The following is a 23,734-nucleotide window of genomic DNA, read 5'->3' as shown; positions in this document are numbered from 1 at the left end:
CTGTGCCAATAAAGTATCTTTACATTTGGAAAAATAATCACAATTTCAAAACTGAACAATATTGGGGTAAATTTGTTTTTTAATAGATGCACTATCTAATCCTGCACATTATGACACCACATTGAATCCAATGTGACCTCAAGAAGTAAAGTTACAAGCAATTGAATAGATGAAGGTCCAGTTTTAAAAGTGACAAACTTGCCTATACAAGGCGCAAAAAGATTCCAACCAGCGAAACAAAGAGACAACACAGTTTCTTCAATGAAGCGTTATTTAAAGCAGTTTTTATTTTAGTTTTTGCTTCTCTGCACTTTTCATAACTTTCATTTTATTTGTCAGTTTTTTTGTTTCAGTTTTCTTTTGTTTTAAATTAAAGCCAAAGCGAATAAATTAGCCATTCACCACTCTCAAACCAGATGTCTAGTCTGTGGAGTTTTGAATAGGCCAGTTTGTCACTTTAAAACTGGACCTTCGTCTAATCAAATGCTTGTAACTTTGCTTCTTGAAGTCACATTGGATTCAATGTGGTGTCATAATGTGCAGGGTTAGATAGTGCATCTATTAAACAAACAAATTTACCCCAATATTGTTCAGTTTGGAAATTGTGCTTATTTTTCCAAGTGTAAGGATCCTTTATTGGCGCAGTATATAAGGGTATCAATATTTCCTCAGCATATAAAAAATAACAACTATACATAGATCGCACATGTGAAAAAATGTTCCATGGACTTCACTCCAAGCAAACCACTGAAATATACTGTCTGTGTGCAGGGTTCGAAATAAGCCATAAATTTTCATGGGGCCCAAACTAAAATTTGTAACATTCATTGTTGCACTGGTTCACATTTGTAACAACAGGTAATGCAATGGATTGATGTTGAACCTGGCTTGGACACACAGGGTAACCTATCGGGAGGTCTGCAGATTCTCAAGGGCTTTTGACCTGAGGGCCCACCTTCGAACACTGTGTGTACATCTGTACTTTCTGTATACTTAAATGTCATATCTGTACTCGGTATATAGAGCAAAATAATAATTATCAGATTGCATTTTTTTGGTTCTAGCGACCTGTACTTGTTGAAATGTTTTGTCATATCAATGCACAAGATGAGCTCTTAATTACTTTTTCACACATTTTACATTTTGAAGGCTTTCATACAGTTTCATCAGAAAGCAAAAGCTTCCATCAATAAAGTACACATTATTGATAATATTACAGAGTACTCCAGCTAACACAAACATTTCCACATGTGCCAATCAGCAATGATGATAAATAGTGAATAATTGTAACTAAATTTAAAATCATACAATATCTAGAAACACTTTGTACAAGATTAAAACCACCAATACCGCATGGTATACAAGAAATACTACAACCAGAGTGACAACAGCTGCTATTTTGGCATTCCGTGACCTCAAGTTCAGATATTTTGCATCTTGTCGGTACTTTTGGGATAAATGTGATAGGTTGCTGGCTTTGCTGTCAAGTTCTGTTTAGAAAGCACAAAAAGAAAACAGTAGGTTAACCCCCTGGACACTATTGTTCATCTAACAGCATTTCTGATTGGTTGATAACTTGAAATGCTCGTTTCAATTGCCAATTATGACTAGGCTTTAAACTATTTACAGTCAAACTTGCATTTGCAGATGATCTTATTAATGCCCTCCTTGATTGGTTCAAAATTGGACACAATAGTCATTTTGGCCAATCGGCAGGTAGTTCTCATATGCTTAAAACAAAACATGCATACTTTGCATGAAGATGATTGTTAAGGTAGTTGTTGATGGTCACCACTAACAAAACATCATTCCCTTTCTTATCAAAAAAGTAGCAATGTAGAGTGGGGGATGGGGTCACAGATTAACATTTTTCAAAGATCATTATTGTTTTTTAGTGCAGAATACAGAGGACCAAATGCAGAATATAAGAGGACCAAATGCACAGTCTTCCTTACCAGAAACCAGAAACTGTTTTACAGAATAGTATTTAGCAGGCAAGATATAGCATCTTGAGCTGAAGCATCAAGAGAACAATGTTCAATCCCCCATGGTGGAAGGGTCTTAGTGGAAAGATCATGGGTTTAGAGATGTGTGGCAGATTTGGGATGCATTTTCAGACTTTTTGGTATAGATGGGGTGAAATCTGGAAAAGTGCACATTTTCATGATTTTGTACAAGAATTTGCAAACAATTTCTAGAATTGAGTTTCTTTTTCAAATATTTATTTCCCCGTCAAATTTGGTATATATTTGTGGTATGTTTTTAGAATCCCAGCCGCGTACCCCTATCCAATTTAAAATCAAGTCCCTCCGGTCCAATTGTTTGAGTACATGTAAGTAACACCATATTGTTTGTAATAAACGCCCTGAGGGCGTTGCATTTTTCCAAAGGGGGGGGTTATTGAAGGTGAATTGTCAGTGAAAAAAACTTAAAAATTGGGTTAAATTTCCCGATGGTGCTCCTGTAGAAAGGAGGGATTAACAGTTATATACTAATATACTATTATGGCGACGCCCATGGAAAATATCATTTTTGTGGTAAATATATCAAAATTACACCCGTAAGTGCATCATCAAGCAAGAATCTGGTGAAATTCTACCATAATTAGGCAATGGAATGGATGGAAGTGTGAGTCATATATAATAGGTTTTGTCCATGCAATTTAGCGATCGTCCCTGACTAGACTGACTGACTGATGCCAGTTTTAAGACTCACACAATACAGCATGGAAATGTTTGCATTTTTGTCAATTTTTCACATGGAAGGGGGGGGGCATTTATTACAAACAATACAGTATGTATGAGGAGCTAAAATTCATCTGATATCTTTTAGTACTGGACTGTACCTCACATCTGCCAGTGTGCCAGTGGTAGTCGATTGCTCTGTTGGACAGGTAACATTTCATAAGTACCAATACATTGTACTTCATGTAACCCACTTTATTGTGGTGGTGGTGGTGGTGGTGGGGAGGGGGGTAATGATACATCAGGGCTGGCAATTTTGTAATCGAGCTGGTTATTTTTAGAATTAGTACTAGCACCAGTAGCCTGATTTCCAGTTGAAATCCATACACTCCCTATGGAAGGCATGATCTTAATATCCCCCAGAGGGGGTCTAGATTTCAAATGGAGTCACTCATTCAGGTAACCCTCTTTCAAATTCACAATCCCTATGTGGGAGATTAAGGAAATGTCCTCCTTAAGGGGGTATATGGATTTCAACTGGAATAACCGATTATAATCCTAATAAAATGCTTACCTGATAATGCTACTCCTCTCTGCATTACATCATCAATATTCTGGACCATAATTCTCTGCACATCCTGTAATTCTGTGTTAATGTTTGCCATGTTTCTCCTTGCCCTTGTGTCTGTGTAGGACTTTTTTGTTTTCTGAATAAATGTATCTGCAACAAATTTGACAATCAATTGATTACATTGACCTATTCCTGTCAACATGTTGATAAGTTGGTGGAGCAGTTAGGGAACAAACCAAAAGGTTGACGACGTCCTATAAACGAAAGTGCTTTCATGGGGGGTTAAATACATTTGGAAAAACCTCGTTAAAATTAAAATATCAGTCAAAGTCAAATACCCCATCTGCAAAGTTTCATGCTAGAATTTCAATCCATTTTGATATGAGAGCTGAAAGTGTGATTTTTGAATCCCTATCTAGAATACTGTGTAATCCTAATATTGGTCGACTAAAATGTGTCACCATTTTGTTCATAAAATCCAAACTAAACACCTTTCAGCCCTCAAATTTCATAGGGTCAATGAGAAAAATATGAACTTTCTTCTGGTACCAAAATTTCTACTACTTCCGCAAAATTTGGGGTCCTGGGGATTTAGTAGGACATCATTAAACGTTTAGTTTGTCCTCTTAGCCAAAATATTTTACAGATACTCTCTGACTTTCCCTTTTATCAGCTTTTCAATAATCTGTTAACTCACCAAATTCTATGAATGAGTACGGTCTGGAAACTGTGCTAACTCTTCTGCTATATTGCTCATAAAATTCCTGCTGTAATTCCTCCAAGTACCCAAATGCTAATCTTTTTGCGTAGCCTTTCTCACATAATACCAAGTAGCACACACCGCCTTCTATTAAATAACTGTAAACACACACGGAAAAGTAAAAAGTGGAAAGTTTTATAAATTATTTCACAAAGTAATGGTCTCCTTCAGTCTTTAGTGATATTAGGGTTGGGATGCACCGATCCACCCTTTATCTGAATCAGCCGATCACCAATAAAATTCGAAAAAGCTTTTGTTTAATCTTAGCAGTTAACCTTTTTGTACTGCAAGCAGTTGAAGTGTTCAAAAAATAATATCATACTTCACTCTTCAGTATTTTCTTTCGCATCCTTTGATTTCAACTTATGAGTGGTCATGTTTTTCATACTCCTGATTATATTTTGTTAATTTATTTCTTCACTTTAGGGAATTTAAATGTTTATAATTATGGGCACCAAAGTCATAATATGAATGCAAGAGCCTCGTAAGTGACATCTCGTGAATAACAAAGGCACTTGAATACAACATTTGTTCCTAGAGGCAGCAAGGTTGAGGAGGGGATCAAATCATAGGCCTTCAAGGTGTTTGAAGGCCTATGATCAAATTGATCCCAACTCTTCTGCAGGAAGGAATCACTTTTGATTCCTTGTGAAGTTGTGATCAATACCATGATGCAGCAGCAGCAGCACACTCATAGGCTTTTGTCCAGAGGGTCCACCTTATTTGGAACACTGTCCCTGTGTACAGTGCATTTGTACTCTCTGTATGGTACACATGATGTATACATCAAAATAATATTTACAAATTATCAAAGCTATCTAGGCCAGCATACATTCTATTAGCCTACACTGGCTATGCAGGCTTGTACTTTTTTTAATATCAATTTGGAACGGTCCATGGATTAGTATGTGTCCCTCATCACGGACCAACCTGGGTAAACAAACAAACAAACAAAGACTGCATTCATGTATGTACAATTAGATGTTGGATTTGAACTTACTGGAATATGAGTGGTCCGGTTTCAATACTACATTTTGGCGGTGATTGATCATTCAGTTTTCTAAACAACATCTTGGCTTGGTTTTGATAATCCACTAAACTTCTTCCAGACTGAAAGAGAAACCACAACAAGAATATTAGGGAAGTGCAATAAGGCCTAAAAAAAATTGTTTGATTGGCGTAACCCGATCGACCCATAAAGTAGGCCTGACCCTGACATTTTTTCAAAAAAAAAAAATAATAAAATAAAAAATAATAATAAAATAAATAAATAAATAAAAATAAATTATTTAAAAAAAAAAAAAAACAGTTCCAAAGCCAATAGCCATTATCAAAAGAAATTTACAGCTTAATAAAAATTCCCTTTAAAAGGGAAGGCCAGCCTCAATGCAGAAGAGGTCTTGTAAATAGTTTGGGTCACCGTGAAAGGCATTTTTAGGATCACGCTTACATCCATGTTACATGACAGTTCACCAAACCATCAATGCTGAGAACATGCACACTGAAACAGCAAAAAGCATTAACTCCTATAACTCATGTCAACTCTTAATTCATTACTCCAAATTGTTCTGTATTTTTGTCTTTACTGCTTTTTACCCATGCTTATTATTAAAATCAAGAAATACACTGCAGTTGTTAGTTAATTCGCTATGTAAACTCAACTTACATGCACATTTTATTTTAAAATGATTTTATATTATTTCGCAATGTATAGTTTACTATAAGGCCGTATAAAATTAATATTTTGGTTCTCGCCCAGAGGATTTTCATGAATTGATGAGGGAGGGAGGTGTTTTTTTTTTTTTTTTTTTTCAGTGTAAAATCAGCATTGTCTGTAGTTTTCGGTCTTTTCCAACAGTGCTCGAGGAAACGATGAGGCACTTTTTTTTTTTCAAATGTGAGATTCTGAGGGATAAACCCCTAGAGTACCCTTAAAGACTTGGAAGTGGTCCTTGTTCTCTAATAAACTTATTTATATGTATGAAAAATTCATAAATCATTCCAAAGTCTAAAATAATTGAAAAATCTAAAAAAAAGTAGATAGTGGCAAGCACATGATAAAAGGACTGATCATTCACCACAATCTTCACTTTTAAACTGTATTTTTTGAATGTGTTGTTAGTCCGAAACTCCTGCAAAGCTATGGACATGGCATCTTACCTACTCCATTCTGCAATAGTCTGCATTGTGTGTTTTCTCAGTCTTCAATCATTTTGTTGAATGTAATTTTATGAATCAAATAAAAAAGATAGAAAGTGGCCTCACTTTAGTTATGTGTCATTTTACTTTATTTATAAAGTAAGACAATAATTTATTTATTTTCTATAAGTGCATGCCAAAATATGGGATTTATTGTTCAATATTATAGCTAACCCCTAAAAACTTTATTTTCCATCGGATTTTTTCCGTTGAAAAGACAAAACTAATGTTAAAGATAGCAATAATATCATCAATAACATTTTGAGTCAATTTTATCCATAAAACGATACAGGATAGGATAGATAATTACTTTGACTTCAATGTGGTCCATATAATGAAGATTTTGATTCTACAACATTATTAGATCTGTTATCAACATCAATTATGCACTCACAGGCAACCAAACATCATGCTATGCTCAGTAGTCCACTGATATGACCTTGTTCCAGTGATCATTCCCCGCTAATTACTAATTGTTGACCATGTCATATTTTTGATATGCTGATTGCTGAACAAGTTTATGTTTATATGTGTAGGCCTAACCTATGATAACTTTTTAAGTCATAATTAATTCAAACATAACTTTGGCAATACTCAATCGTTTTGTTCGTTGAAACGGCAAAACATACCTTATTTTCCTTGCAAATCGAAATAGCAGACATAAAAAACATTTCCACCACAAGAAGTAAAAAAAAAATTCATACCAATAGAAGAAGGCTATAATCTTAGCTAATCTTTAGTGTACACAAATCCCATCTCAGAATTAGGTACCAGCCCTATGGGCTGGCGAAAAGGAAAAAAAGGGGAAAAAAAGAGATCCTGACCGACCTACCGGCCCGGGGGTACCCTAATTTGTCTTTATGTTACGTGAATCAAACAATTTTTTGGCCTCATGATGAAATTGGGGAGGAGGAGGCAAAGAAGAAAATTCAAATGTAACATGAACACTTTCTTCTGTTTTTCTCTTTTACTTTCAAGAACTTATTCCTCAAAACAACATGTAACTTCATCAATAAAAAATTGAAATCCTAATATGACCCGTTAATGAAAATATTGTTTGGTAAACATCGACAAAAAGTAATTTTTCCCACCCGCTATATCTAGCGAGAAGAACGCACATGGCAAAATGGCGGGTCTAATGCTGGTTTCATACTTGCATGCCAGCCGCTTGCCACTGATTGGCATGAGCAGTGCAGCTAAATGGACATAAACAAGGCTTACGATTGGCTGATACGTCATACTGTCACAGAGGTATAAGTGCGTTAGTGTTATAGACCTGAAGGGGAAGTCCTCTTTTGGTCTATACGCTAGCGGGCTCGCCTCTTAAACCCAGGGTCGTGGGTTCGAGTCCCGGCAGGACCGGAAGTGGCTCGAGGAGGTGCAGGATATTTCCGTGAGGGGTTCGTGACATAAATGGTGGCAGCGGTGGTCCCTGGTGTTTCTTAAAAGGGTTAGGCGTTCACAAAATGGCTGGCGAGTATTTCTTGTATCAGGGCGACCAGTCTGGCGAATATGCCTTGTATCAAGGACGACCAGTTTAAACAGAGGAAGTAAGGTGCGAGGACGCGCCTTGCGAGGAGGGGGAGCATGTCACGGAGGTATAAGTGCGTTAGTGTTATAGACCTGATGGGGAAGTCCTCTTTTGGTCTATACGCTAGCGCGCTCGCCTCTTAAACCCAGGGTCGTGGGTTCGAGTCCCGGCAGGACCGGAAGTGGCTCGAGGAGGCGCAGGATATTTCTGTGAGGGGTTCGTGACATAAATGGTGGCAGCGGTGGTCTCTGGTGTTTCTTAACACCAGGGGATCACCCATCGGAAAGGGTTAGGCGTTCACAAAATGGCTGGCCGAGTATTTCTTGTATCAAGGACCACCAGTCTGGCCAAGTATGCCTTGTATCAAGGACGACCAGTTTAAACAGAGGCATACGAGGAGGGGGAGCATGTCACGGAGGTATAAGTGCGTTAGTGTTATAGACCTGACGGGAAGTCCTCTTTGGTCTATACGCTAGTGCGCTTCGCCTCTTAAACAAGGGTCGTGGGTTCGAGTCCCGGCAGGACCGGAAGTGGCTCGAGAGGCGCAGGATATTTCCGTGAGGGGTACGTGACAATACCGCTTGCCGCAGCGGCAAGCAAGTATGACAGGGGCATAAGAACTCCGTCGCACATGCGTATAATATTAGTCTCAGACCAGACTGTATGTGGCTATCACATGTTTGTTAGGATCGATGAGCGTCAGACCGACACAATCTGGCTGTGTAGGTGACTATCATAAAATACATTGTGACGTCCACGTTGGAACCATTGGAGTACAGAAGATATATTCATTAACAGGCCTGAAGCAATGTGGCCATTTCTATGTTTGTACCGGGCATTTTTCGGCACGGAGATTTACAAATTCGTCCACAGGTATAAAGCAAAGGGCTGGGGATCGCATTTTTAACCATGTGACTAAACTATTTCGGAGTTGATGTCCGCTAAAAGTACCGGTAGACCATTTCCGGGGGCTGTATTTGGTAAACATTGTACATTAAGGCCGTGGTCGACATGCCTTATGTCGACATCGGCACATATCCCGCCATCAAAAAAAAAAATTCTAAAAAAACAAACCAAAAAAAAAATTTGAATTTTCAATATTTTTGGCCAAAAAAGCAAGTTATAGGCCCTAAATTACATTATTTAAGGTTGGAAACCATAGAAATACTGCTATAAAAAAAAAGCCAATATTTTTTTTTTAAGTTGGATAAAGTTGTACATTTTGATTACTTTTGCTTCTATTGAACAGTCAGGGACACATTGAATTAATGTAGTATGCATTGCTAGCTGTTCAAAGTAATTAAAATTAAAAACTTTATTCAACTTTGACTTTGTAAAAAAAAATTGGCATTTTTTTGTAGTCAGTATTTCTGTAGTTTCCAACCTTTTTTTTTAGAATTTTTTTTATGTCGACGTCGGTATACGAATTATATCGTCAAGTCGACATTAAAAAATGGTGCCGACCACAGCTAGCTCTATATAGGTATCCCAGGCAAACCGTAGTTAACACATTTGCTAGTCAGCGAAATTCGCCGAGACCGGGGCCCAAACACAATGCATATTTACATAGAAATTTCAATTTTTTTCGAGAATAGGTCGGTGAAGGAAACCGACAATAAATATGTTTTCTATACTTCACTTGACCCAAATATATGATTTTTTATGGTGATAATCAAGCCGCACATGGAATTTTAGAGGATTTTGATAGCAGTTCCATTAAAAAAGCTGCTATCGCCATGAGACTAAGATCTAGAAACACCCCTAAATGCCGTTTTGGGGAATTTTGCTAGCAGAATCTTTTTGATGAAAGTCAATCTTTGACAAGATGTAACTTTGTTACGGAAAGTGCTATAACAAAAATGTTTTCAGTTTTGGCTTTCTTTACTCAAGGGCTTTAATTTGATATGTAAAATGATGCAGTTTGATGGCAAATTTGAATTCACCTAGCATACCTACTCTATAGTGTACATGTCACTTTTTGAACAGAGCAAAAAAACAACCATTATTTCACAGTTCAGTAGTTACGAGATTTACCACGCAACGCAAGCAATACTACGTATTACTTATTGCTTGTGTGAGCCACACATATGCTAGCGGCTAGGCCAGCGCGCGCCCCGAACTGAAAATTCCTGTATTTGCGTAATAATTATTTATTATGAAATAATCAAATATCGATATCCGAGCAGGTGGACATGGTGGATAATGCAGGAGAAGCTAATTGCTGAGAAAAGAAACACATTTCAAGAAATCAAAACCTGAACTTGTAACATTAAAAGTAAGTTCTTTTTTTTTTAAGCTTTTATTTTTGTAAGCTTACCTGCTCATCTTCTTGCATTGATGCTGCAAGTGGCAGCCCGTCTGCCACACGGGCAATCATCGTCATCAAAACCATCCTGGATCTATTAAACCAGACACTTATTTACAAATCAAGAAATGGGAGCAAATTCTTTTGTTTCTAATCTTACTGCTAATGTTTATTTCACGACAGCTGCTACACTAAAACAGCTGAAAAATTACTAAAAACATTCAGTTGACGTGGCCGGTTTGTATCGCTGAAGTCAAAAACAACACGTAAATTTGACCTCTCTTTGACCTATATTAGTCTTAACTCGAGTTAAATTGGTTAAACTCGAGTTGAAGGGGCGTTTAAATGCTGATGCAAAATTCCCCATTTTTGACATAATCATGTGGCAAAGTTGTACTTAAAGATCTGTCAGGTTATGGAGCAATATCTAAAAAATTTCTTTTTTGAAACGAAGTGGTAAAAAGGTGTAGAATCTCTTCAAAATCAGTCTTCCCAAAAGTTTTAAGTCTTGTTCAGAGGTCATAGGTCAAATTTTCCACTCACACGCATGCGCAATCCACGTAGTCAGCGATCCTGTCTTCGGCGAAATTGTTACGGAACTGCGTAGAATGGGTCATCATAAGTTACTGTTTTTAGTACAAGAATATAAAAATATTTAAATCTAAGAAATTTTTTCGCTTACTTAATATATCTGCTATATTTGAGGTAAGATTACATACAGTTTTGCCCCTTATATTTAGCGTAGTGGCCTTTCATATGTCTTAATACGAAAGAGTAAATTAAGATTCTAATGCGGAGATGCCGAATTCGCCACCCTCATTGACCCTATGGTTTGTCAAGCTTGGCGATTTTGTCCATTTATGGCACTGTTGTTTCAGTTTGATTGGTGAGGTATTATGGTTGGATTCTACAGAGATTTTTCCCAGATGGTAAATGTTACCGATTAATCGGTATCATTCTGAATCTGATCCAGCACCGAAAACATTCACGTTTGTCGTTTCACATCAACATGAACATGCCAGATAAATCTGAGATTTTTAGCATGTTCATGATGTTAGATGAGACGGGGTGAGACTCGACAGCGACACAAAATGTTGCTCGAGAAGCAGGGTCAGAACTAGCTCGACTCGAGATACTCTAGCTAAAATACAGGTTTACATTTACTATCTTACATTATCTTGCTGTATTTCAGCTAGAGCTCCAAACGACAAGCTTCCGGTTTTTTTGGAGAACAATACTGTTACGTAAGATGAAAAAGAAACCCGCTTCGGAGCCCGCCCTACTCATTATTTCATTGTATTTATTGCAATTTGCCTCCACACATTACGTAATCAACACAAAGCTTTTGTGAGGATTAGTGAGTGGATAAGAAATTGACAGTGGAGGATACGAAGGACACGCCGATTGTTAGTTGTCAATCATGAATTGCCATAGCGTATTAATATTTTACTGCATGGCATTCCGCAAACACCAAGACAAATTATGCCGTATTTTTCCAAAGATCATCTCATATGAAGTAAGCTGAATGCGATCTGTACTTTTGTAACATTCCGATCGCTTTTGATCACCTATTATTGGCGAATTTGCTTGAAAACATGTGAGTTCATGTTGTGTAAACATAATTAGCATAGACACAAATGAAATTACGATGCAACACAATGCAATTTGAATGCGCAGCAGATCTATAGAAATAACGTTGCCCGGTTTTATGCAGAATTAGACCCTGTCTGGTCAGAACTCAGAAATTCGCAACCAAGTGTCCAGCGTTGATCGAGAAATCTATGTACTATCCACGATAGTTACTGTGACTGACTGTGTGGATAGAAGATAGAGGGTGGTAGTATAACACGTTCAGTCATCAGCGTTCGAATTAAGAAAAAAAAAAGTGGTTGTCCACCGGACAACAACCAGGTAACAGTTTTTGGTTGTCCGCCAAATATTTCAGTTGTCCGTGATTTTTCAAACAAATTACGCTACAAAGTCAGACATTTCTTTCGATCTGCTCCTGAAATCATCACTCGTCATGTTTTTGTTTTCGCAAAAATAACGTGTAGTAAATGCTAAAAATGTGCTAATTATAGCGGATGCAAAAAACAAACAAACATTTGAATGGTTTGATTTTGTTTTTAAAAATTGGTTTTATTCATCGTAAAATTAATATAATTATGGAATCGTATATTATTTTAAAGAAAATTTACTTGAAATGTAAATAAAAAATAATATTTTCAGCTTGTGATAATAATACAACATCAACCGCACACGCACGCCAGGACAGTACATCATTAAAATTACAGAGTTCCATGACTTCCACATATCGCTATAAGAACTTGAAACTTTGTATTCTGTCATTTTTGTGAATGCGACTGCTGAAGGAAATTTCCACTCCACGTGTTCTGGTTAGCCTCTTCCCAATGACGCAGTTAAGGCTAATGAAAGTTGACTCCCAGTTTCCGTTACCCGACTCGGTCAGAAAAAATGCCGATCAAATATTTCATTATTTTCCATTATTTCATTATTTCACATTTTTCAAGTTTGTAAGAAAAAAAGGATAGTTTTAATGTCATCTTTCACGTCTGACACGTATTTTAAGCACTTTTACGCCGACCCTGACCGGCCCGAATAGTCTTTGCAAACGCTGGGTTAAACTACGTGGTAAAATGGCGATATCGTAGGGCGCATTTACTGGAGACTAGCAATTCCCTGCATGTAAGTTTCTCCTACCACTAAATGGATAGACCGAACACAAAGAGAGGCAGCCAAGTTCGCGGGAACCAGCGTATGAAAGCATTTCTACCGTGCACTATGTAGCGCGCTATATATAGACAACTTCAAAATAAATAAAATAAATAAAATTTGAAGTCAAATTTATTCTGCTTTTCTTACAAATATATGTATTTAATAAAATAAACTTATAAATAAAATGATTTATTTGTCAATTTCTTGCATGGTTGTTTTATTATTAACACATGCACCCTGTGATGATTTTTACCAGCAACCTCCAGTTTGTGCAAGCAGACAAACTAATTTCCGTATAAATATTGCTTCCAAAGATGTGCTAGTGGATAGTAAGTTTGGTTTGTAAAAAGTAGTGTGCAATAGAACACACAGACACAGTGTATTTATATGGAAAAGTGGTTCTCCAAAGACTATCATGGACTTCTGGTGCTTTCATATGTTGCACAACCTATCTAAGTTAATTTGAAGATTCCAAAGAAGATGTGCTTAATTAAAATTTGTTTTGAAGTGAAGCATGGTCATTACTAACTATACTTTATTATTTTATTTGGGCCTCAAAACATAGCATTCCGTAATTAACTTTGCACCGATAATGAAAGTTTGAAAATAATGAATAATGAATAATGAAACAGTCACCTACCCAGTCATGAAAAACTATGTAACGGGAAACTGGGGATCAACTTTCATTAGCCTAATCTGTCCTGTACCAGAATACGACAAGGTGCATGTATGCATACACACTACTGACACTAGGTATGCGATAAATTTGTGTGGCGACCAATTTTGTTTACATCAAGAGTTGTGGAATCATCAGCTGGGTTTTCCCCATCATGTCGCAATGCATACAAAACTACAAGTTTTCGGGGCTGTGATTGCTTGCATAAAAGAACAATATAAATGAGAAATTGATCATCATATAGCCACCATCTTTTGTCACCTGTGTAAAGATTATATAATGTATATTAAAATATAGAAATTGTGTGTAGATTTTTGGTTGTCAACCGGACAACCGGCGACCTCATTTAAGTTGTCCGACGCTTGTTTTGGTTAATTTGGACAACCGGATAACCACTATTTCGAACGCTGTCAGTCATCATATTGTCTTCAGTTTTAAAACGCATCAAAACATTTTTTTTAGATTGTCCAATTTGGCTAGGCATTCATGTATCTTAGCCTAAATTAGGCATGTTCACAAAGTAGGATATTTCACATGGAAATTATTTTGTTTAAAAAGGTGATTATTTAACTTAAAAAATGAGGGGTCAACCATGTCTGTAGGTCAAAAATTAGCGAAGTTATGGGCAAATGTCTGTTTTTAAAAAACTGCACTTTTCTGCGGCCATCATTGACAATACCTTACAATGACTTACTGTACAAAAAAGCATGTAAATTGTAATGCATCATTTTTTACCATGATGATCCATTTTACACAAAGGCGATTTTATTTTATGAAATCTAATCTTTTTTTTAAAAATTTTTTTTAGGTCAACCATGATCCTAGCATTTAGGTCTAGGTCCAGAGACACTACAAAACCGAAAAAAACTTGAAAAAAAAATTTACAAAAAATTTTTTTTTTTTTTTTTTGCATTTTTTTGTTGTTGCAATTTCGGGTACCCGGTACCTTTCGAAAAAAGTTCGGGTACCGGGAGCGAATTTCCGAAAATGAGAGCCTTAATATAACCTCAAATGAGTTATTCCCACAGAATTAGAGAAGGAGAACCGGGACTCCCTATACCGCCACGCCAAATTTGTATATTTCCCTATGAGGATTACACAGTTAAGCCATTGACTGTGAGCTACTGTGGTCGCAACTTTTTGGATTGAATGTCGCCGCCCTCTATAATAAGCAATGTGGACATGTCTATCTTAGCTGAAGTATTTGCTTACTTTTAACCGGAAACACAAGCGCTGAAGTACAAATTCCGACCATATTATGAGTCAGTTTAATTCTGCAACCTTGCTTGATCAAAGTTGTTTTGATGACCGACCAGCGCCACTCATTAAAATACTAATGGGAAAATCCAGTGCTGGGCAAATCAATCCATCTCCCGATTTGCAAAGGTTGACTTGTCATCAGGGGTCACAGTTTTTCGTGTTTTCGCGTCCAGGACGCTTTTTGTACTCACTGGACCCGGAAAAAGTAAGATTAGATAACCTGGATTGGTCCAGCAGGCTGTGCTTGGACCCGGAAAAAATCTCATCCACAGAAATTGTAAACATGGTAAATAGCATTGGCGACATTATTGTAAGGCACTTGAAACTTGATATCGAGCTGTTTAGCATCCCTTTTTTTTCAGCTCATAAGGCCCCGAACAATCGATTTTGAGTTTCCCGTCACATAATTTTTGAAAACAAGTGAGGTAACTTTTTCATTATTCATTATTCATTATTTTCGTGACTTTCATTATATGACAAAATGCGAGTGTAAAACACGTTGTTATTTACCGCTCACTCACTCAAAGGATGTTTAATTAACCAAAGATATAAACTTGCAAAGAGGCTGCAAGGTCAAAATTGATACCAATTCCTTTCTTTTTACTATTATTTTTCTTATTTATTTATAATTTTGTGTGATTTAAGTACAAATTATCCAGTTGACGTTGACATGCGATATCGTCCACTGCATGACAGTACGACCACTGTCGCATATCTTAATTGATATGTACATGACAAATCTTTAATACAGCTCCACTATCGAATCTTGCGCCAACAAAATTAAAGGGAAAACCCCATGCGTACGTGTTTTGTTGATGTTGAATACCGCATAGTTCTTGTAGCAATGTCATAAATACAATGGAGTTAAAATATATAATTTTTTGCTCTTTTTGTATATTAAATTTAATTTAAAACTATGTCGAATACTATTTAAAAATAAATAATTGATCAATCGGGACAACAAATATAAAATTAACAGTATTAATATATTTCTTTAATTACCACAAACAACGATATTGTGCAAAGTCACAAACAGCACTGTAGAATAAAAAATCAGACATTGAAAAATATTTTTGTTCGACCGCATATTTGGTGCAACAGTGTCACAATAGAGCAGAGTTGAAATATATAAATTTTGCCATTTTTGTACAGTCAAATTAATGTAAAACGATACCAAGTACTATTTTAAAATATATGATTGATATTTATGAAAAGAAATCTAAAAATAACAGAATCAATATATTTTTTTAAAATTCGCACAAACATCACTATTCATTGTGCGATTTCGCGAACAGCACTGTAGAGCTCTGTAGAATCATTGATCTGCATGACAGCATTAATCTGTCAGTCCAGTATATGATACGCACGTGGAAAAGGACAGCGACGTCAACATATTTACAAAGCGTTGCGAACCGGGCCTACAGGATCTAGGCTATCACTATCAGACGCCAATCAACCGGCCGCAATGAGTTTACTGCCGGTAGCGAAATCGATGTTTTGAATTTGATTTTTCCACTAAAAATGCATGGATTTCATCGTTTTTTTGTGCAAAAATGATAAGATTTTATTTTTATTTTTTGAAAATCGCAATAATGAATTCAAGTGCGGGCCTGAAAATGAAGTGCGGGCGGGCGACGGGAAACTCAAAATCGACTTTGCCAGGCCTAATGAGGCAACTATTTCATTATTCATTATTTTCAAGGTTTCATTATATGCGGCCTTTTACGAATGCTTATGCACTTTTGTTCATTCCATTTGGGTATTTCAGGGTCCCATACCCGGGGGGTGGGGGCACTCCAACTTTGGTGGTGACGCGTATGTAGGGCTGTTTAGATCCCCTTTTTCAGCATCGCTGTCACCTAAAGACCCCATATTTTTTTACGAACACATGCTCTGTCACCCGAAGACCCCTATATTTTTCCATTTGATCTGTCACCCAAAGACCCTTACAAGTTCAATTTGAACAGCAACCAGGGTCTTAGCTAGCCACCCGTCTGGCCGTCATTTTAGACGGCCAGTTTGCTCCTGGGACGGGCAAAATTAATGCCTTTGACAGATGCTATATCATAAATTGTATGTTTTGAAAAGCTAATTGCCCTTTTTAGTAGACCCAATTTGTAGAACAAGGACATATCAGCCATATTTGAACTCTTTGAACCCCCAATGGGCTATAGATGTCTGGTAAATATTTTAAAGGTCAAATTTGGACAGGCAAATTGATTAAAATGACGGGCAACCCTTAATTTCTAGCTAAGACCCTGACAGCAACTTTCATTTATCACTGATTTTGTTACTTATTTTGAAAAAACAATGAAATTTGAAGCCATTTAGAACTAGAAATTCGATTTTCGAGATTTTTGTGGCGCTGTTTCGCTCTCACCCAAAGATTCCATTTAAAAAAGGTCATGTTCTCACCCAATGTCCCCATATTTTTTACATTTTTGCTCTCACCGATTGCCAAAAATCGTGCTCTCACCCAATGACCCCATATTTTTTACATTTTGCTCTCACCGAATGCCCCTTAGTGCTAAAGTGCCAGCCCTACACCTATATCTATTTCATATTGAACTCCCCGGTCCCATAATGTCACAAACACACATAAAATGTTTGACCTAATTTTGTTTGTTACACCCTGTATTATTATGAGTCACCCTGTATAATGACTCTCATTGTATCATTTCTGAAATCATCTGAGTTATATGCTCTCAGAATATATATACTTTTATTGGTGATGTATGATGATCTAAAGATTTCGATCGGTGTTCGCTTCGCTCGCTATTCAAGAGGCGTCGCGGTTTGTGAACAGGGCTAGGTCTAGGATGTACACATATAACCTAAGGCTCTGAGTGAGTCCCGGGAATTCGAGTCCCGCCCGATAATCCTATTACCCGGCAGGAAATTCCCTGCCCGGTACCAGCCCGAAAAAAAAAAAAAAAAAAAATTGAAATTTTTCCAAAAAATGTAGTGTCTCTGGACCTAGACCTAAATGCTAGGATCATGGTTGACCTAAAAAAAAAAAAAAAAATTGAATTTTGTACATTGTTTTTTGTTTTTAATCTGAAAATTGATACATAGTTTTCATGTCATACTCTATTATTGATATCAAAATGCATTCAAAGTCAATGCTTTTTGATATCATTAATAGAGTTTGACTTTGACATGAAAACTGTGTATCAATTTTCAGATTAAAACACAAAACAATGTGCAAAATTCAATTTTAAAAAAATTTTTTAGGTCAACCATGATCCTAGCATTTAGGTCTAGGTCCAGAGACACTACAAAACCGAAAAAAAACTTTGAAAAAAAAAATTTACAAAAAAAAAATGTTTGAAAAAAAGTTCGGGGAACCGGGAGCCGAATTTACCGAAAATGAGAGCCTTAATATAACCTCAAATGAGTTATTCCCACAGAATTAGAGAAGGAGAACCGGGACTCCCTATACCGCCACGTACAGTCGCGCCGTCAGCTATGGGGAGACAATTGGGGGTATTCGGTCCTGCCGACGGCAAAAGTCTGGAGACTAACGAAAATAATTCTCGCCTCATCTGAAGCGCCTTGGTACTGCGTGCAGATCGCATCAAGCGCGTCTCTCAAATTCGCCCATCTTCCATGTCGCTTGCATGACAACGAATGCCTCGAGCGCATTCCGAGGGAAACCGAATACCCCCAATTTTTGCTCCATGCCTGTATCAAGATGGCGGTCAAGTCCTGGTTCTCTGGTTTTAATTCTGTGGTTATTCCAGAGTCCAGTCTGCTTTGTATTACGGACCTTAGATCTAGACACACGTTTCTCAATTTGAATTTCCTATAATGAACCCACATGTTTCTTTTTGTTAACTACAGATTTGACGGAAGGATTGTGACATAATCGCCACCATGTCGGGTCCAGGTAGTGCTGATCAGCCCAACTATGGCAACCCTGCAGATTTCTTCAATAATGGTAAGGTTGTTTTTCTCCCATTCATTATTTTAAATTCTAAGCAAAAGTAGTCAAATACCATGACCATTTATGCATTGGTTTGTAGTAAAATATATTAGCAAAAATTATAGAGCATTATTAGTAATCATCAATAAGATACAAAGAATACAAAATGTATTATGTAAACCATATGTTCAATTTGCTTCAAACAAAAAGCATCGGGTCACATTCAAAAGGCATCAAACATGCTCAGAGCATTTCCTAATTTCCAGAAAATGCCTTGTATTCCACTTGTAAATGTAGAGGTTACTCTGTGAGTTTTATACAGTGGTTCTTTGTACTTAAGGGCCCTTTATAGAATTTTGGCAAGAATCTGCAAAATGGATTGAGCATTCTTGTAGAAAGAATTGTTTTTAATCTTAAAGGCTATTGAGCAGATCTCTGTGCGCCAAAAGTTGTGCCTTGGTAATTATGGTGTTTCATCAATAGATTCCTAGGTAAGGTAATTATTGTTATTAAATCAACTTGGATATCCACAACACTAAAAACATCATTAAAACTTGGGAATAATTCCATCTTTTGTTCATTCTTCTTAACACAGGGCCTCAACAGGGAACTGCGGAGCACAACTTTTTGATCAGCAAAATCAGCAACCAAACTGGTACCCGCAATCATCCGGGGATGTACCAGTTGCGTCCGAAGCCACCAATCCGCCAGGAGGCATGCCAATGTTCTATAACCCTGCTGAATACAGCAATAAAGGAGTCGTGAACCAACCATCTTTCATCGACCCTTATCAACAGCAGCAAGGAGGTGCTGAACAGCAACAGCAGCAGCAAAATCAGCAACAGTCAGACGTGAACCAGCAGCAGTTCCAAGGTGACAACCATCATCAGGATCAATTCCAGCAACAGGATTGGAATTATCAACAGCAGCCACAGGATCCTAATTACAGTTACAGCGACGGGAGTATGCCGCATGATCAATCCTCCGGGCAAAACTTTACGCCGTATGATCAACAGCCATATTATACACAACAGTCAAATGATTCCATGCAAGGGAACGCTGATTATGGACCAGCACAAAATCAGTGGAATCAAGGCCCTGTTGGGCCTGAGATGGAAAGAGGATGGAATGATCCCAATTTTCAAGGTCAAGAGGAAAACAATGTACCGAATTTAGAATCAAAACAAGGAAATAAGCAAATAGAAGTTGATGAGGATTCAGGATGTGGCGGTTATCTAGGAATGTTTCACAATGATGATAACGAATCAGACTTTCTTGAATCTGATCAAACTGAGAGCTCAGTGCAAACAAATCAGCAAGCATTACCAGCAATGCCTCCCCCTAGAACTAGTAACGGAAACGAGGGCTTCGTTCCTCAAGGTTTAAATCCAACAGCTGTCTCGCCAGAGGGGGCTGATTCAATTTTACAGCCATATCAACCTGGGCAATTAACTCTAAACCAAGCTGAAGTTCCGCAAGCAGTTTACAGTCCAATTAGTCCAGTAGGTGTTAACAATCCTTCTGGGGAAGGACACCCTGCAGAAGGATACCCTGCAGAAGGTTACCCTACGGAAGGTTACCCTGGACAAGGTTACCCTGGACAAGGTTACACTGGAGAAGGTTACCCTGGGGAACAGTTGCAAGAAGAAAAGATAGATAATGTACAAAGTAATAATTCTGAAAATGATAATAATGTGCAGCCAATTGTACAACAGCAACAGCTGATTCAAGAGGCTAGCTCTTTAAATGATCATTCTCTTCAAAATCAATTTGCTTCACCTGCAATGAATTCGCCCCTTGATAGTCTAGAAACCAATCAAATTACAGAAGCAGAATCCCTGTGTGTTAATGATGGTGGTAGTGACATTGGGCCACCAAGTTCATGTAGTTCCATTGCGGGTAGTCTACCGCCTTCCGAACCATCAGCGTCATCGTCGACGACGAGTCGTAGCAATTCAATGCTTGAAGACGTGTCATCAACGGGTGTGAGTAGTTCTGATAGTCGTCCGCCTGAAATGAAGAAAGAACTCGGTGAGCAAAGTGAAATTTGTGCTCCATCTGACATGAATGTACCACATTTCGGTGAAGGACACCAAGAGCAAGTTAGTGTTCCGCCTGTAGTAACTAGTCCAATGCAATCACCTGATTCTTTACCAACACTGGGACAGAGTTTGCCACCTCCACCTCCTTCAACAGATATATCGAGACAAAATAGTGCTGTTAGCGATTTAAGTAATATGTCGGTGCCTAGTACCACAGACACTAATATTTCAACAACTGGATCATCGCTAGCTGAATCCGAGCAGCAATTGAATCAGGATGAGCCTTTGCAGAATAACGTCAATAACCCTTCTGTTGGGGGTGGAAGTGCCCCTCCACCACTTGCTCAGAATGTACCCCCTAAGCAAGATACTGTAGTCATAAGACAGGACATTCCCCAAATGCCAACAACTTCGCAATCTAATATTCAAGCTGTGCCAGTTTTGCCACAGCCAAACCAACCAAGTGGACTCCAGTCAGGTGAATTACCACCTCCTGCTCATAATCCAACTAATCCACAGCCCGTAGGACAAACGCCGCCTAATCCTGCTGCATTGGCACCCCCAGTGCATTCTCAACCACAGAGTACGCAATCCACAAATCCCCTATCACAAACTAACCCCTGTTATCCGGAGCTGCGATCCTAGTGCCTTCCGCATGCCGTCAGGGCTCAACACAATAGAACCCCACGCCATCGGCTGCAGTGAACCCCTCACCTCCACTTTGGTCAACTGAAGTTCCCCCTCTTCCAAGTAATATACTACTTGCTCCAGCTGTACCATCCGCAACAGTGCCGTCACTAGCGCAGCCAGTTATATTGGATAAGAATCTTGCAGCGTCAATAGCAAATGTTACCGTTCCACCTCCGCCATCAGAGGCAAGTTCTCTACTACAGCAGACTCCTGGAACGGTCGCAAACAATGCAGCACAATCTGTGCCAAATCCAATTGTGCCAAGTTCTAGTGAACAGACTGCTCCAAATGTGAATCAGGTGACACAACAAATGGCTGGGCTGTCCGTTGGGCAGTTGCCACAGCCGACATTACTCCCGCCGGCGAGCACTGCTGTACAGCAATCTGTCATAGCACCCTCTGTTGGGGGTCTGCCGCCACATGTGCCTGCTCAAAGTGTGCAATCACTAACATCTGTTAGTCAGTCTGCTGAACCTAGGCAGTTAGCCACTGCATCGTCATCAGCTCCGGTTATTACAAATCCACATGAGCCTGTCAAGCCGGTACACCCGGTACCACTGATGCCAGGAGGCCATCCACAGTACCCGGTAACAAGTTCAGCGCAATATTCAAGCCAGTATCAGCAGCAGCAGCAGCAAGGACCTCCTGGGTCCACGCCACAGTACGGACCAAATCAGGTAAGATTGTAATTATAAATTATTCAATTAGTGCAATCAAACCCAGGTGAATGTACTTTCCCAGCTTTATAACTGCCTATGTGCAATATTAATGTTTTAAAAAATCATTCTTTTATTTTTTACACCTGTATCAAACAACAATCATGTTGTGTATAATATTACCTTATCACATAATATTTTATCATTATACCACATCATATTACATTTACATGTACATGTACATCACAGGATTATTTTCATGAGAAAAAGCACATGCTATTATTTCAACATTAGGCACACCTCGGTGAACAAGGTGTCCGCCATTATGATATACTTGTACATGTACCTTACAAACTGTATTTAATTCCAAGCAGATTGCTTACAAACATACATAGCCAAACAAAGGAAATATCCTTCTGTTTCCTATTGTTTTGGAAACTCTTTAACTGCTCATATCTTTTGGCCTGATTTTTCAATTTTCAAAATGGAACTTTGCAAATGCTTTTTACAATCCGGTAAGAAATTGAAAGTTGAATGGATTTTGACTGACTTCACACTGATTTTGCTTGATCACACGACATATACAACAATTTTTGCCTCCATGTATGACACCAAAACTATGATGGAGTCGGGAGTCCTCCAATTTAAACCTCTTTGATTTTTCAACAGAAGATACTCTAAGAGCACAAAATGTCAGAGGACTAAGTTTATGTGGTACAATTGATGTAATCTTTAAATCAATGTTTAAAATTTCCCCTTTCAGCCACCACCAGGGCAAGACCAATGGTACGGCGGTCGAGGTCCATATCCCTACGGTTACTCACAGTCTCAGAATCCATACCATCCTCAAGACTATAGGTCACAGTACGAATACGACCAATACTATCGCCAGTATTCCAAGCACCATCCATCTTACTACAAAGAACAGCCACACAGACCCTACTCAAGGCAGGGACACGAGCAACAAGATAAGGCGTACAGAGATCGCGATCCAATGAGGTCATACTCGAGGCAAGGGTACGAGCAGCATGAGAGGCCACGGTCGAGGCAAGGGCACAGCAAAAATTACGATTATGCGGCTTATGATGCGTATTATAAAGGATACAGTAAGAAGGATCCAAGATATGCAGGTATTTATGACTTAAGTTCTTAAACCACTGTGTCAGTTTTAAATTTTGGGACATTTGATAGAGACGAGCACTTTGACCTATATTATGTTCGCATAGTCTGATCAGCTGGTGCGTGATTGGTTCATCATCACATCAGTCGGCTGTGAAGCAGTTGGTCACAAGCTTCCTCCAATAAGATTTGTCCTGAGCTGTATTTCTGATCTCAGCTGGGGAAAGAGTAATAGTCCTGTTTGCAATGTACTGGTGGTACAGTGCTCTCTGTCTTCCCTGCCTCCATTTGCCATGTTGCGGGTCATTATAGATATTTATTAGCTAATCTGATAGTTTCTGGAGGATGTGCTCGAGCCATTTCATCTGTCGCTTTTGAAAGAGTTGTGATAGTGGCTGCTGATTGGTCATCTGGTATGCAGTCACATTGGATACTCTATCATGGTGACAGATTCTTAGTATTATTCTGTAGCAGTTAGTGGCATAGCTGTTAATGTAGTCCTCCAGCTTTTGTGTGAGACTCCATGTTTCACAGCCATATAACAATATTGAGAGGCAAGCTGTTCAGAAGATACTGATCT

General features: G+C 38.2%; 3 protein-coding genes across 4 annotated transcripts in view; 2 read left to right on the top strand and 1 right to left on the bottom strand.

Moving 5' to 3' along the window:
• Positions 1-620: 620 nt before the first annotated feature.
• Positions 621-10,330, bottom strand: LOC140137715 (vesicle-trafficking protein SEC22b-like). Its single transcript, XM_072159478.1, has 5 exons — positions 10,063-10,330; positions 5,016-5,125; positions 3,953-4,113; positions 3,259-3,405; positions 621-1,490 (listed from the first exon to the last, which is right to left on the bottom strand). The coding sequence occupies exons 1-5, from the start codon at positions 10,135-10,137 to the stop codon at positions 1,303-1,305; spliced, it is 681 nt and encodes a 226-aa protein (XP_072015579.1). The 5' UTR covers positions 10,138-10,330; the 3' UTR covers positions 621-1,302.
• Positions 10,331-10,630: 300 nt separating this feature from the next.
• On the top strand, positions 10,631-21,378 carry LOC140137713 (uncharacterized). Of its 2 annotated transcripts, XM_072159475.1 has the most exons (4): positions 10,631-10,755; positions 18,566-18,662; positions 19,243-20,207; positions 20,238-21,378. In XM_072159475.1, exons 3-4 carry the CDS (start codon positions 19,364-19,366, stop codon positions 21,332-21,334), a joined length of 1,941 nt encoding a protein of 646 aa, XP_072015576.1. In that variant the 5' UTR covers positions 10,631-10,755; positions 18,566-18,662; positions 19,243-19,363; the 3' UTR covers positions 21,335-21,378. The 2 variants fall into 2 exon arrangements, with proteins under 2 accessions (XP_072015576.1, XP_072015575.1); XM_072159474.1 differs by having other exon boundaries at positions 19,243-21,378.
• LOC140138247 (protein transport protein Sec16A-like) overlaps positions 21,376-23,734 on the top strand; it is a gene marked incomplete at its 5' end in the record, with an annotated part of 58,949 nt that continues 56,590 nt past the window's right edge. The window contains 2 exons of the mRNA XM_072160161.1: positions 21,376-22,056; positions 22,799-23,165. Coding sequence (XP_072016262.1) covers positions 21,376-22,056; positions 22,799-23,165 — 1,048 coding nt within the window. The remainder of the gene's footprint in view (positions 22,057-22,798; positions 23,166-23,734) is intronic.

This window comes from Amphiura filiformis, chromosome 17 (assembly GCF_039555335.1).
Source record: "Amphiura filiformis chromosome 17, Afil_fr2py, whole genome shotgun sequence".
NCBI lineage: Eukaryota > Metazoa > Echinodermata > Ophiuroidea > Amphilepidida > Amphiuridae > Amphiura > Amphiura filiformis.
This window is presented reverse-complemented; position numbering and strand designations above follow the sequence as displayed.

Coding starts and splice junctions, on each gene's coding strand:
- LOC140137715 (XM_072159478.1), bottom strand. CDS start 10,137: ATGGTTTTGATGACGATGATTGCCCGTGTGGCAGACGGGCTGCCACTT. Junction 5,126..10,062: donor CAATGCAAGAAGATGAGCAG/GTAAGCTTACAA, acceptor TTTCTCTTTCAG/TCTGGAAGAAGTTTAGTGGA. Junction 1,491..3,258: donor GAGAGGAGTAGCATTATCAG/GTAAGCATTTTA, acceptor CTTTCTAAACAG/AACTTGACAGCAAAGCCAGC.
- LOC140137713 (XM_072159474.1), top strand. CDS start 19,364: ATGCCAATGTTCTATAACCCTGCTGAATACAGCAATAAAGGAGTCGTG.